This window comes from Cebus imitator, unplaced genomic scaffold, assembly GCF_001604975.1.
Source record: "Cebus imitator isolate Cc_AM_T3 unplaced genomic scaffold, Cebus_imitator-1.0 Scaffold0, whole genome shotgun sequence".
NCBI lineage: Eukaryota > Metazoa > Chordata > Mammalia > Primates > Cebidae > Cebus > Cebus imitator.
The window spans coordinates 1,501,608-1,517,229 of NW_016107315.1; the positions used below are offsets into that span (position 1 = coordinate 1,501,608).

General features: G+C 40.3%; 1 protein-coding gene across 26 annotated transcripts in view; it reads left to right on the forward strand.

Annotated features, from left to right (window-relative positions):
* Window positions 1–15,622, forward strand: part of PBRM1 (polybromo 1) — a 147,016-nt gene that overhangs the window by 13,806 nt on the left and 117,588 nt on the right. For all 26 annotated transcript variants that reach the window (XM_017539828.2, XM_037736327.1, XM_037736075.1 and 23 more), the window contains 2 exons: window positions 5,163–5,310; window positions 13,870–14,013. In XM_017539828.2, the coding sequence (XP_017395317.1) occupies window positions 5,163–5,310; window positions 13,870–14,013 (292 nt within the window). The remainder of the gene's footprint in view (window positions 1–5,162; window positions 5,311–13,869; window positions 14,014–15,622) is intronic.

Genomic DNA, 15,622 nt, shown 5'->3' on the forward strand with positions numbered 1-15,622 from the left:
GTTGACCAGGATGGTCTTGATCTCTTGACCTCGTGATCCACCCGCCTCGGCCTCCCACAGTGCTGGGATTACAGGCTTGAGCCACGGCACCCGGCCAAAAATTAATAGTTCTTATGGCTGTGAACCATGGCTCACCCTTGTAATCACAGCATTTTGGGAGGCTGAGGCTGGCGAATCACTTGAGGTCAGGAGTTAGAGACCAGCCTGGCCAACATGGGGAATCCTCGTCTTTACTAAAAATACAAAAATTAGCTGGGTATGGTGACAGGCGCCTGTAATCCCAGCTACTTGGGAGGCTAAGGCAGGACAATCGCTTGAGCCCGGGAGGCAGAGGTTGCAGTGAGCTGAGATCACACCATTGCGCTCCATCCTAGCCAACAAGAGTAAAATTCCATCTCAAAATAAATAAATAAAAATTCATAGCTTTTAAGACAAAATTGAAGTTTTCATAGTGATAGTTAAAAGGGATCCGTTTTTCAAGTTACACTGAGGGGCATCTTGCACATGCCTTTCATACCTTGCACCACTAACTGGAACATCCTTCCTCTCTTGCTGTCAAAATGTAATCACTATTCTGTTCAAAACTCTGGCCGTTGGCTGGGTGCAGTGGCTCACGCCTGTAATCCCAGCACTTTGGGAGGCCAAGGCAGACGAATCACCTGAGGTCAGGAGTTCGAGACCAGCCTGACTATGTGGAGAAACTCCATCTCTATTAAAAATACAAAATTAGCTGGGTATGGTGGCTGTGCACCTACAATCCCAGCTACTCGGAAGGCTGAGTTAGGAGAATCATTTGAACCCGAGAGGCAGAAGTTGCAGTGAGCCAGGATTGCGCCATTGCACTCCAGCCTCTACAACAAGAGTGAAACCGTCTCAGGAAAAAAAAAAAGAACTCTGGCAATTGAAGTTATTTGTTCTGAAAACATGCATGAATGTGTTAGGCAGAAAACTGGTCCCCAAATACTTCCACATTCTAATCTCTGGAACCTGTAAATATGTTGTGTTACGTGGCAGAGGGGAATTAAGTTTGCTAATCAGCTGATCTTGAATTGGAGAGGTTATCCTGGATTATCCATGTGGGTCCTTAAATGGGGAAGAGGGAGACAAATTCAGTCAGAGAGAGATTTGAAGATGCTATACTGCTAGCTTTGAAGATAGAGGAAGGAGACTACAAGCCAAGGAATGCAGGTGAGCTCTAGAAGCTGAAAAAGGCAAGGAAACCTTTTTAAATAGATTCTCTCTACTAGAACCTCCAGAAGGCATGCAGCCCTGCTAATACCTTGATTTTAGACCAGTGAGACCTGTTTTGGACTTCTGACCTCTAGAATGAATATAATAAATGTGTTTTGTTTTAAGCCCCTAAGTTTGTAGTAATTTGTTACAGCAGCTCTCGAATGCTAATACAGTGAGTTAACTAAAGATTTAGATTCATTCATGATTGTTGATAGTACAGTGGGTAGCTACCAAGCTCTAAGTTGAACTGAAGGCAAATTTCTCACCTCAACGAGCAGAGCCACTGAGAGTGCAGTGTCACCATCCTGAATTAGTAAAGCCCTATAAATTAGCCATGGTCGAAAAGAAAGTTGTTTTTAAAATGAGGTATCTGTCTCCCTATTTGAGTTGGTTTATCAGTAATAATCTTCTCAAAGTTGTTATTTAATTAGCATAAAGTAGTAAGAGCATGTATTTATTGTCTGCCACATTCTAGACACAATAACCAAGCATTTTTTAGATTATATCTTATTTAAAATTCTGAGCTATCACAGTTTATTGGTGAGAACTTGCACAAGTTCTTGTAACTACTAAGATAGCTGGTGTTTAGACTAAAGTTGTTCTGACTCCAAAGCCTGTGCTCTTAACCGTTGTGTGTTATAGAGTAACAGCATCATACTGAAGTATACAAAACCTTTTACAGAAGATACCATGCCTTTGCTGCCACCTTTTCACTGGCAGGTTAGTGCTGAGTAGCAGAGGATACATACAGACCTTGCATGCTGGACTACTTTCATGTAACAATCTCAAAGATAATGGTGCCTTTCTCTGACACTCCTATGTGGAGTGTATATTTTTTCTCAAGTATTTATAAGAAGTAGTAGTGCTCAGAGCTACACAATTTGTGAATCCCTTTTTGATACTTCATTTTAGTTACTGTATTTGGCTACTTTGTAGTAGGGCAACGAAATCAACAATGGCTGAACCAAAAGAGAAATTTCTTTCTCTTGTGTAAAAGTCCTGACCTGTGAAGTTGTCAAGGTCTAAGTATTAGCTAACTCCATTCTACTATCTTTGTGGTATCACTCTTGTCTGCCTGGTCTGAGATGCCTCACTACCACAACTACCTTCCAGCCAGTATGGAAAAAGAAGGAGTGTTAAGGACATGACTTGGATATGACATACGTCAGCTCTTGTGTTGGCTAGCTTCAGTTACGCTGGAGAATATGGTCTTTAAGGGTTTTTGTTTTTGTTGTTGTTGTTTTTTCCTTGGAGATGAGGCTTCACCATGTCACACAGGCTGGAATGCAGGCTGCTCACAGGCACCATCATTGCACACTACAGCCTTGACCTCCTGGACTCAAGCAGTCCTCCCTCAGACTCCCAAGTAGCTGGGACTACGGGCATGCAACACTATGCTGGCTGGGAATATGGTCTTTTTTTTTCTTTCTTTCTTTTTTTTTTTTTTNTTTTTTTTGAGAGACAGAGTCTTGCTCTGTTGCCCAGGCTGGAGTGCAATGGTACAGTCTTGGCTCACTACAACTTCTGCCTTCTGGGTTCAAGCAATTCTTCTGCCTCGAGTAGCTGGGACTACAGGCACGTGCCACCACACCCAGCTAATTTTTGTATTTTTAGTAGATACAGGATTTCACCGTGTTTGCCAGGGTGGTCTCAATCTTTTGACTTCATGATTCGTCTGCATCGGCGTCCCAAAGTGCTGGGATTACGGGTGTGAGCCACTCTGCTCAGCCGAGAATATGGTCTGTAGTAGCCGTGCAGCATCTTAGAATGCCATCATCCTGGGAAGAAAGGAGAATGGGGTAGGGAGTAGCCAGCAGGCCTTCTGCACACCAGGGCTAGTGTTTCTCACTATTCTGATGAAAACTTGACGTTTTGGCTGTTTTGCAGCCATATGCCAGACTGCCCTCACCTGTTGTTGAAAGAGAAAAGTTGTTTTGAAAGAACATACAGTATAATCCTGTTTATGTTAAATTTGGCTTGTGTGTACATGTGCCTAGAGATAAGTCTGGAAGAATGTCTATGAAAATACGAATAGTGCTATTCTGGATTATAAGGATGATTTTTACTTTTGATGGTTTTCTATATGTTTGATTTCAGTGAAAAAATTAGTAAAACTCTTTGATTTTAAAATGAGAGGACCCTGTTTTGACCATATGATATAGAGTGAGTGGTTGGGATCCTGATATTTCTTTTGTATTTGTGGTAATTTTAAAAATGTGAGTAATCTAGTAGCAGTGATTCTGGGGGATAGTGTTCTTTCTAGGCACATGTCCTCATTGAGTTCTCAGATGCCTATAGATAATCCCCTAATCTTGAGACACTGCTGAGGTCCTGCATCAGCAAGGAGAGTAGGCCCACATGCAAAGGATCATTTTGGATATTAAGTTATCAAAGCCCTAATGTTTGCTGTGAGAAAGTCCCCTGCGGCCGGGCACAGTGGCTCATGCCTGTAATCCTAGCACTTTGGGAGGCTGAGGCAGGCTGATAGCTGTACTTGGCTCAGGAGTTCGAGAGCAGTCTGGGCAACATGGTGAAACCCTGTCTCAAAAAAAAAAAACCAAAACCAAGAAAGTCCCTTGATACCACTGACAACATCAGTATTCTTTCTGCTTTTTCTCTGATTTCTCAAGATTCTCTCCGAATTTTTTTTGGTTGAAAAAAGTTCGCATATAAGTGGACCTGCACAGTTCAGTGGTCAACGGTACTGTATTAACATTTATTTCCTGATTTTGATGGTTGAGTTGTGGTCCTTGTTTGTAGGAAACAAACATTAAATGATCAAGAATGATGGGGCATCATGTCAGAGCTTATTCAGATGGTTCAGAAAAAAAGTACTATTTTTACAACTTTTATGTCAGAATGAAAAGTAAAAAATAACTTAAGTATGTATAATAAAAGAATGACTATAACCTGTCAGCTAAGGTGCCAAGAGAGATTTAAGCCTTAATCACCATGATATTATTTGTAACAACTTATCCCTTACACATCTAGAATGGGGCTGAATACTTACCCCTGTGGGAGAATTGAGAAAATAGTCACTCACATCGGTTTTTAGAAGGCTTACTTATCTCCTGTAACTTCATTTGAAAAAAGCCAGAAAAAATAATAAATATCCATGAACCCTAAACCCAAGAAGTTATTTTGGGAACTTAAGAAATTGTCATTAAAATTACTTAAGAAATTTAAGAAAAAATTATTTTAAGAAATTGTGTCATTATGATTACCTTCAAAGTTTCTTGTGTGTTCCTTACTACTGCCTCCTGCAAGGTATAACTGTGAAGCTAAATTTTGTGTTTCTTAGTCCCATGCTTTTTTTTTTTTTCCCCAAGAGTTTGGTTGTATTTAGATGTCTCTTAAATCTGTTCATCTTTGGCAGGCTACTCAAGCCAAGGGATCATCTTCCTCCTTTGTAATTATAGTAATTGCTATTAAAGCAGCATTTGTAATAGGCATTTGATAGAACTTGATAGAAAAAAATGTATGTGGTCCCTCACTTACTGAAGAAAGAATCCATTTTGTAAGTTTATAAAGAGAGTTGAAACGTGTCTCTATTTTCACACTTTTGAGCACTATGAAAGTTGAGTCATCTTCATTTATAAAAGATACCGTCAACATAGGTTTAGCATTGGTGCTATAAACATTAAATATTTAACACCTAAAAGACCATCACAGATGTTAATTTAGGTTTTTATGTTGTTAACATATGTTTTGAAAAGGGAATGCATATGCATCTTGCTTTTGTTACTCTCTCTTAGTTCCAATAATGTGAGTTTGTTGGCAGATTTTTTTTTAAAGTAAGCTCCAAAATCCATGAAAGATTCTAATATGCTCTGTCACTTGGAATGTTGAACATTATCATAATAGCTTTGAAAGACAACTTCTTGTAAGCTTCAGATTAATATCTCTTTAAAAAATCTAAATTGTAACAGAAATCAACCAGACTATTACGAAGTGGTTTCTCAGCCCATTGATTTGATGAAAATCCAGCAGAAACTAAAAATGGAAGAGTATGATGATGTTAATTTGCTGACTGCTGACTTCCAGCTCCTTTTTAACAATGCAAAGGCCTATTATAAGGTAAGAAATTATGAAATTTGGAAGATCCCAATTTGATTATTGTCTGGCTTTCTAACACTTATAAATCTGGCAGGTGAGTAGTGGTTTCTTTTTGTGTCTTGAGTTCACATTTGTCTTATTTGTAAAGAGACTGAACATTCAAATGATTTTTATTTCTTATATATTTACGTATTTTAATTTATTACTTTTTGAGACAGGCTCTTGCTCTGTTACAGGGGCTGGAGTACGGTGGTGAGATCTCGGCTCACAGCAACCTCCACCTTCCAGGTTCAAGCAATCCTCCCACCTCAGCTTCCTGAGTAGCTGGCACTACTTGAGGTGTGTGCCACCATGCCCAGCTAATTTTTGTATGTTTTGTAGTGATGGGGGTTTCACCATGTTGCCTAGGCTGGTACTCCTGGGCTCAAGTGATCTACCTGCCTTGGCTTCCTGAGTTGCTGGGTTCACGGGCATGAGCCACTGTGCCTAGCCCATATTCATATGATTATAAACCATTCTTATTTCTCCTCCGTCTGCTGAAATCTTTTGCCCATTTTTCTCTTGGTTTGTTAGACACTTTTATATTTCTGGAATTTTTCTTTTCTTAAGAGACAGAGTCTCACTATCCCAGGCTGTTCTCAAACTCCTGGCCTCAAGTAATCCTCCTGCCTTAGCCTGTGTAGCTGGTACTACAGTTATGAGCCACCACTCCTGGCTTTAGAAAATTTTTTTTTTTTTTTTTTGAGACAAAGTCCCACTCTCTTCTCCAGGCTGGAGCGCAGTGACACAATCTTGGAAACTCTGCTTCCTGAGTTCAGGCGATTCTCCTGCCTCAGCCTCCCGAGTAGCTGGAATTACAGGTGCCTGCTACCACACCTGGCTGATTTTTTGTATTTTTAGTAGAAACGGGGTTTTATTGTGTTGGCCAGGCTGGTCTCCAACTGCTGACCTCAAATGACCCACCCACCTTGGCTTCCCAAAGTGCTCAGATGACAAGTGTGAGCCACAGTGCCCAGCCATAGAAATTTTTAAATTATTGTAGATACTAATCCTTTTTTGATTATATGTGTTTTTATTTTTTGTTTTTTGATTTTATATGTTTCAGATATCTTGTATCTTTTCACCCTTCATGGTGTTTTTTGATGAACAGAAATGTATTTATTTATTTAAAGATGGGGTTTCACCATGCATGGTGTTTTTTGATGAACAGAAATGTATGTATGTATGTATGTATGTATGTATTTAAAAAGATGGGGTTTCACCATGTTGGCCAGGATGGTCTCTATCTCTTGACCTCGTGAGCCACTCACCTCGGCCTCCCAAAGTGCTGGGATTACAGGCATGAGCCACTGTGCTCAGCCATGTTTTCTTTTAATATAATCAAATTTATCAATCTTTAAGTTTGGTTTCTTCGTATCTTGTTTCAGAGATTCCTCTTGCCCAAAGATTATATTCTTTCTTCTCTTGTATACTCTTCTTAAAGTTTTATACTTTTGTCTTACATATAAGCCTTTAATGCAGCTGGGATTGATTTTTGTCTTTTATAAGACAGGACTCTGTTTTTTTCCCACAGGTATAGCCAACACTGTTCTCTCTGCATTTGTTCACAGTCACTGTTGTCATCATTTCCATGCATTCATGGATCTGTTTCTGTCATTTTATTCTGTTCCAAAGACCAGTTTATCTGTTACTAGGCCATTCTATTTCTATCTTAATTACTTTGGCTTTATAATTCTTTTTTTTTTTTTGAGACAGAGTCTCACTCTGTCATCAGGCTGAAATGCAGTGGTACGATCTCCACTCACTGCAACCACCACCTCCTGGGTTAAAGTGATTCCCCTGCCTCAGCCTCCTGAGTAGCCGGGACTACAGGCATGTGCCACCACACCAAGCTCATTTTTTGTGTGTGTATTTTAGTAGAGACAGGGTTTCACCATGTTGGCCAGGATGGTCTTGATCTCCTGACCTCGGTCTCCCAAAATGTTGGGATTACAGGCGTGAGCCACGGTGCCTGGCCTAATTCCAACAATCTCCTTTGTTGCCCAGGCTGGAGTGCAGTGGTATGATCTTGGCTCACTACAGCTCCCATCTCCTAGGCTCAAACAATCCTCCTACCTTAGCCTCCCAGTTAGCGTGCAAACATCACAGCTGGCTGACTTTTTGTATTTTTGGTAGAGATGGGATTTTGCCATGTTGCCTTGGCTGGTCTTGAACTTCCTGGGCTCAAGCAATACACCTGTCTCAGCCTCCCAAAGTGCTGGGATTACAGGCATGAGCCACCATACCCATCTTGCTTTCTAATTCTTTATCAAGTAAGAAAGTAGGTTAACTATACTTGACCTTTCGCCATTTCGTACACATTTTACATTAGTGTGTTAAGTCAACAAGCACACAAAAAATTTTTTTTGAATTTTTATTGTGATTGTATCGACTATAGGTCATATTAGTGAAAACTGGCATAATGTTGACTGTTTCAGTTTGTGAATTTGGTATGTCTTCATTTATTTACATCTTTTTTAAAGTGTCTTAGTAAAGCTTTAAATGTTTCTTCATAAAGATTCTACAAATATGTTGTTAAGTTGTTATTCTTGAAATTATAAATGTTTTTGTTTTGTTTTGAGATGGAGTCTTGCTGTCGCCAGGCTAGAGCGCAGAGGCATGATCTCGGTTCACTGCAACCTCCAATTCCCTGGTTCCAGCGATTCTCCTGCCTCAGCCTCCCAAGTAGCTGGGATTACAGGCATGCGCCACCATGCTCAGATAATTTTTCTATTTTTAGTAGAGACAGGGTTTCACCATGTTGGCCAGGATGGTCTTGACCTCCTGACCTCATGACCCACCTGCCTCAACCTCCCGAAGTGCTTGGATTACAGGCGTGAAGCACTGCACCTGGCCTGTTTTTGTTTTTGTTCTTTTGAGACGAGTCTTACTCTGTCACCCAAGCTGGAGTGCAGTGACATAATCTTGGCTCACTGCAACCTCCATCTCCTGGGTTCAAGCAATTCTGCCTTGGCTTCCTGAGTAGCTGGGACTATAGGTGCACACCACCATGCCTGGTTAATTTTTTATATTTTAGTATAGAGATGGGGTTTCACTGTGTGGCCCAGGCTGGTCTTGAACTCCTAAGCTCAGGTAATCCACCTGCCTCGGCCTCCCAAAATGCTGGGATTACAGGCATGAGGCACCACACACAGCATATATTTGTATTTTAAAATTGAGATAATTTATATACCATCTTAAAATGTAGAATTAAGGGGTTTTTAGTTATTTAAAAATTTTGCAACTGTCACTACTATATAACTCTAGAATATAAAAGAAAACCATGCCCATTAGCAGGCACTTCCCTTTCCCCCTGACAGTCTTTGGCAACCACTAATTTACTTTCCTACTGTATGGATTTGCTTGTTCAGGCATTGCATATAAATAGAGTCATACAGCGTATGGCCTTTTGTGATGGGCTTTTTTCAGTGAATATAAGGCCTTCAGGCATCATCCATGTTGCAACTGTGTATCAGTACTTCGTTCTATTTTATGGCTGATTCATATTCCATTGTATGAATATACCACATTTTGTTTATCCATTCCCTAGTTGATGGAAATTTGGTTTCTGCTTTTTGCTATTATGAGTTATGCTGCTATGAGTTATGTGAACATAACCAGAGTACCATTTATATAGCCTAATGCTTTGCTTGTGTTCATTGGATCACATGCTCTGCTATTTAATTATGTTGCTACAATCATTTTTTTTTTAATCGTGGAAATTTTATGAACAACCTTTTTTTTTTTCTTTTTTTTTTTGGAGACAGAGTCTCACTCTGTCACCCAAGCTGGAATGCAGTGGCACGATCTCGGCTCACTGCAACCTCCACCACCCGGGTTCAAGTGATTCTCCTGCCTCAACCTCTGGAGTAGCTGGAACTACAGGTGTGTGCTTCCACACTTGGCTAATTTTTGTATTTTTAGTAGAAATGGGGTTTTACCCTGTTGGCCAGGTTGATCTTGATCTTGAACTCCTGACCTCAGGTGATCCACCTGCCCTGTCCTCCCAAAAGGTGAGATTACAGGTGTGAGCCACTATGCCTGGCCCTTTTAAAATCTTTTATTTATTTGTTTATTTATTTGTTTTTTAAGACAGGATTTCACCATATTGGTCAGGCTGGTCTTGAACTCCTGACCTCTGGTGATCCACCCGCCTTGGCCTCCAAAGTGCTTGGATTACAGGCGTGAGCCACCACGCCCAGCCAAATCTTTAATATCCTTACTGATTTGCCTGCATGAAACTATCCACTTACTGAATTCAGTATTTTAAAATCTCTTACTCTTATTATGGATGTGTCTATTTCTCCTTATAATTCTGTTAATATCTGCTTATATGTTTTGAAATTATGCAAATAGGAAAATAGAAGTTTAGAATTACTGCCCTAGTAAATTGAACTTTTTGGTATTATGTAATAGCGCTTTTTATTACTAGTAAAGTATTTTCTTTGGTCTATTTTGTCTGACATTAATGTAGTTACACTAGTTTGTTTTGGTGTTCACCTAGTTTGTTTTTTTCATTTTTATACTTTTAATACATTCATATTCTTTCAGTGCTTAGGTATGTCTTGTAAACAACATATATGCGAACTTCTGTTACTCCAGTGTATAATCTTTATCTTCTAACTAGGGCATTTCAACTCTTTACAGTTTTAGTAATTATCATTATGTTTGGATATATTTCTGAAATCTAAATTTCTACTTTCTATTCATCTCATCTTTTTATTTATTTTATTTTATTTTATTTTATTTTTTTTGAGACAGAGTTTCGCTCTTGTTACCCAGGCTGGAGTGCAATGGCGCCATCTTGGCTCACCGCAACCTCCACCTCCTGGGTTCAGGCAATTCTCCTGCCTCAGCCTCCTGAGTAGCTGGGACTACAGGCATGCGCCACCATGCCCAGCTAATTTTTTTGTAGTTTTAGTAGAGACAGGGTTTCACTATGTTGACCAGGATGGTCTCGATCTCTTGACCTCGTGATCCACCCGCCTCGGCCTCCCAAAGTGCTGGGATTACAGGCTTGAGCCACCACGCCCGGCCTTATTTATTTTATTTTATATATTTTTTTGAGATGGAGTCTTACTCAGCTGCCCAGGCTGGAGTTCAGTGGCGTGATCTTAGCTCACTGCAACCACCGTCTCCCGGGTTCAAGCAATTCACCCCCTCAGCCTCCCAAGTAGCTGGGATGACAGGCACCCGCCATCATGCTGGCTAATTTTTGTATTTTAGTAGAGATGGGGCTTCACCATATTGGCCAGACTGGTCTTAAACTCCTGACCTCAGGTGATCCACCCACCTCAACCTCCCAAAGTGCTAGGATTATAGGCATTAGCCACCGCGCCTGGCCTTAAATCCTTTTAAGAGATGAAGTCTCACTAAGTTGCCCAGGGTGGCCTCAAACTCCTGGACTCAAGCAATCTTCCCACCTCAGCCTCCAGGTCGATAGGACTGTAGGTGCCCACTACCTTGTTCAGTTTATTTATCTTTATTCTTCAATGCATTTTGTTATTTTTTTCTTTATGCCTTCTTTTGATTTTGTTTATTCAAAAATTCTTTTTTCTCTTATTACTTCTAAAATTTGGAAATTGTAACACCTATGGATAACCTTTTAGTTCTTACCCAAGAAGTTTTATTATGCATAACTAACTCATCAAAGCCAGAAGCTAATCAGGATCTTAATGCTCCAAACAGTATATAATTACTTTAGAATAATTCAACTCTGATCACTCTTTTTCTTATTTATAATGCTGGTGCTGTGTACTTTAGTTCTTTTATGGCAATTTTTGAATCTCATAGAACAGTGGTCCTCAAGCTTTATGGCACAAGAAACCGGTTTTGTAGAAGACAATTTTCCATGGACAGCGGTGGATGTAGGGGGCAGGGTCAGAATGAAACTCTTCCTTCTCAGATCATTGGGCATTAGATTTCTTATGAGGACCTTACAACCTAGATCTCTTGCATGCACTGTTCGAAATAGAGTTCACACTCTTATGAGAATCTAATGCCACTGCTGATGTGACCGGAGGTGGAGCTCAGGTAGTAATGCTGTCTTGCCTGAGCTCACCTCCTGCTGTGCAGCCCAGTTCCTAACAGACCATGGACTGGTAGCTGTTTGTGGCCTGGGGGCTGGGGACCCATGCTGTAAAATAATTGAACCAGGCGTGATGGCTCATGCCTATCATCTCAGCGCTTTGGGAGATTGAGGCAGGAGGATTGCTTTAACCAGCCTAGGCAATGTACGAGGACCCCATCTCTACACGGGAAAAAAAAGGTTTTAATTGGCCGAGTGTGGTGGAGTGCACCAGTAGTCCCAGTTACTTGAGAGGCTGAGGTGGAAGGATCATTTGAGCCCGAGAGTTCAAGGCTGCAGTGTGCTGTGATCATGCTACTGCACTCCAGCCTGGGCAACAGTGAGATTCTGTCTTTAAAAACATTAATAATAATAATACTATTGATTTGTGGAGTCAGTACCATTACTACTACTTTCTTTGTTCTTCATTCCTTTTTGCTATTGAGAAGTCATCAGTATAATTGTAGTTCTTTTAAAGGTTATCTGTTGTTTCTTTTCTGGCTGTCTTTAGTATCTTTTTCTCTTTTGTATTCTACAGTTTCATTGTGATAAATTATTTAGATATCCTTTTATTTATAGAATTTGTGAGCAATAGTGCTTCATAAATCTTAGATTGGTGTTTCTCATTGTCTTTGGAAAGTTTTTTTTTCTTTTTCTTTTTTTTTTTTTTTTTTGAGACAGAGTCTTGCTCTGTAGCCAGGTGCCAGGCTGGAGTGCAGTGGCACGATCTCGGCTCACCGCAACCTCCACTGCCTCTCACCCTGTAGCCAGGTGCCAGGCTGGAGTGCAGTGGCGGGATCTCGGCTCACTACAGCCTCTGCCTCCTGGGTTCAAGCAATTCTCCTGCCTCAGCCTTTGAATCTGGGAGTACAGGCGCACGCCACCACGCCCAGCTAATTTTTATATTTTTGGTAGAGGCAGGGTTTCACCATGTTGGCCAGGATGGTCTTGATCTCTTGATCTCGCGATCTGCCCGTCTTGGCCTCCCAAAGTGCTGGGATTACAGGCGTGAGCCTCCGTGCCTGGCCCATCTTTGGAAAGTTTTTAGCCATGTCTTAGCATTTTGCTTTTGCCCTGTTCTCTGTTCTTGTAGAAACTCTGATTAGATGTTATATTAGACTTCCCACAGGTCTCCATTTCTCTTAATTTTTCATATTTTCTGCTTTTGTGTCTATGTTGCTTTTTTAGATAATTTTTTTAGTTCTTTGTTTTCTTGGTGAAATCTCTTAAATCAGTTACATACAAAATTAGTATTTGCATTTTAATTTTATTTTTTCTATACATAGGAAGTAGCTTCTTTTTTAAAGTCTCTAGAACTTCACTCATATTTTCAAACTCATTGTTTCTTTAAACTTTTTTTTTTTTTTAAGAGATAAAGTCTTGATCTGTCACCTAGGCTGGAGTGCACTAGCTATTCACAGGCACAGTTGTAGCTCACTGCAGCCTTATTGAGCTCCAGTGATCCTCCTGCCTCACCCTCCCAAGTAGCTAACAGGTGTACGCCACCATGCCCAATTTTTAAACGTTTTTAACACACCCGTTTTTTATTCTATGGCAGATTATTCTGATAATCTAATATTTGAATCCTAATGTGTATATATATATATTTGTTTCACTGTCATTTTTGCTAGCTTTCTCTTGTGATTCTTTGATTCTTATGTGGCTCATGACTTTTGACTATGGGCTCCTATTTCTTGTAACTTTAACTTTAGAGATCACTGAAACATTAAATTGAAGTTGGCTTCATCCAGAGATGATTTGCTGCTTGTCCAGGGTGACTGGCCTGTCTTTGTTAAGGCTAACTTATGATGAAGAGTTCTCAGAGGAGATTCATTTCATGCCTCTCCTCTCCTCTCAGTGCCATGGTTTGAGATAGGCATGAGTTTGGATAGGTAGAGATTGAGATGGGCAGTCCTCCTTGTTCCCTGGCAGTACAGACACTGATTTGAGTTCCCACTAGCAGTGCAGCTGTGGCCTTTGGATTCCCAGCTTCTGGTAGAGCTTGACTTTTGTCTCTCCTTCTTGCTGCCCAGAGAAGCGTTGGAAACCAAAGCTTGGGTTTATCACAAATAAATGCCTTCAAAGTGAACATTTGACTTCAGTGTTCTGCGTTTTCATTTGGGTTCCTGCTTTTACTCCTTACTTCTATGAACATCTTTACTTTCTATTGGCATCCCATGGATGCATTTTTAAAGTTTTATTTTATTTTTTAAACATTGCATTCAACATTGTTTTTACTAGAAGGTTTCAGTCAAGAGTTTGTCATACTCACTGTACTTCAGGAACAGACATCTTCAAACCGCGTATTAAAGAATTTCAAAATAGAAGTATTAATCATGAGGATATTAACATTTGTAATAGAATTTTTAAAATTGTGTCTTAAAATACTAGTCTTTGCGGAAACAGTGTGCTTTAAAAGTAGCAACTGATTTCCAATATATTACTAAAATGATTTTTTTTTTGTTAACATATAGCCAGATTCTCCTGAATATAAAGCTGCTTGCAAACTCTGGGATTTGTACCTTCGAACAAGAAATGAGTTTGTTCAGAAAGGAGAAGCAGATGATGAAGATGATGATGAAGATGGGCAAGACAATCAAGGCACAATGACTGAAGGAGTAAGTGTGCAGCTGTAACTTGTGATGGATGGGCTTTTGGAAGGCAGAGAGAACCCCTGCTTATGATTCCCTCTGGGCTGTTGTGGGCAACAGGAATTGCTGTGCAATTGTATTGGTAAATGGGATGGTAAAAGGATATTCAGCCAGAGAGCCCCACTCCATTTTTAAGGGCTCCTAGGATATCCTGGACAATGTGTGCCATGTGTGGTGATTTTCATGAATTGTACTTATCTTAATGCATATTTCCCACTCAGTTTTAAAGAGAATCTTGATATTATCAAGGACTAGTCCAGTATTGCTACATTGAGACATCATATAAGGGAAGGCAGTGCTGTGGTTAGAAGTTAGAATGTAATCACCTTAGTGAGGAATATTTCTGTAGGTAATAATGGTTACTGTTCCTAGAACATACCAGGTGTGTTTCTGCCTCTGGAATTTTGCAGTTGTTCTTTGGCGTAGAAAATGCTTCCTTTGGCTTTTCCCATGACGGGCTCTTTTTTATTATTCTGACACCATCTAAAATGGTGTCAACTGAGACTGGACTTTCCTGACCACCCTATCTAAATTGTTTGCTCTGCCTTCCTCCTGTTCAGCCCCTACCCCACCCTGTCATCACAGGGTTGTCTTCAGTTTTTATAATGTCGCTATATATGAAATAACATACTAGTTTACGTGTTTTTCTCTCTTCCCCCAAGTAGAATGATAGCTCCTCAGAAGGTATCTTCTTGCTCATTTATTCCTGATATCTACACTATGCGTGACATGTAGGTACTGATAAATATTTACTAAATAAAGACACATGTTTGATGGCCAGGCATGGTGGCTTACACCTGTAATCCCAGCACTTTGGGAGGCCATGGCGGGAGGATCACTTGAGATTGGGAGTTCAAGAAAGCCTGGCCAACATGATGAAACCCCATCTCTACCAAAAATATAAAAATTAGCTGGGTGTGGTTGCACACGCCTGTAATCCTAGCTACTCATAAGGCTGAGGCAGGATAATCACTTGAACCCAGGAGGTGGAGGTTACAGTAAGCCGAGATGGTGCCACTGCACTTCATTCTGGGCCACAAAGCGAGACTGTCTCAAAAAAACAAAAAACAAAAAAGACATGTTTGAAAAGAAAAAAAAGAATAGTATAAGAGATCACAAGTCTTTACTACAGCTAAATTGTAAGAAGCACAATGCAGAATATTGTCCTTTCTTCTGTAACTTATCTATGTAGGCCTTTTGCTGGAACACAGAGAAGCAGTGATGGGTAAATTTCTCAAAAATATAATTATTTCTTAGAGTCTCAAAATATAGTTCCTAGTCAGGTGCTATGGCTCACCCCTGTAATCCCAGCACTTTGGGAGGCCAGGGTAGGCAGATCACCTGAGATCAGGAGTTTGAGACCGGCCTAGCCAACATGGTGAAACCCTGACTCTAGTAAAAATACAAAAATTAGTTAGGCATGGTGGTGGGCACTGGTAGTCCCAACTACACTGGAGGCTGAGGCAGGAGAATTGCTTGAACCTGGGAGGCAGAGGTTGCAGTGAGCCAAGATCATGCCACTGTACTCCAGCCTGCGTGATAGAGTGAGAGACTGTCTCAGAAAAAAATAAATAAA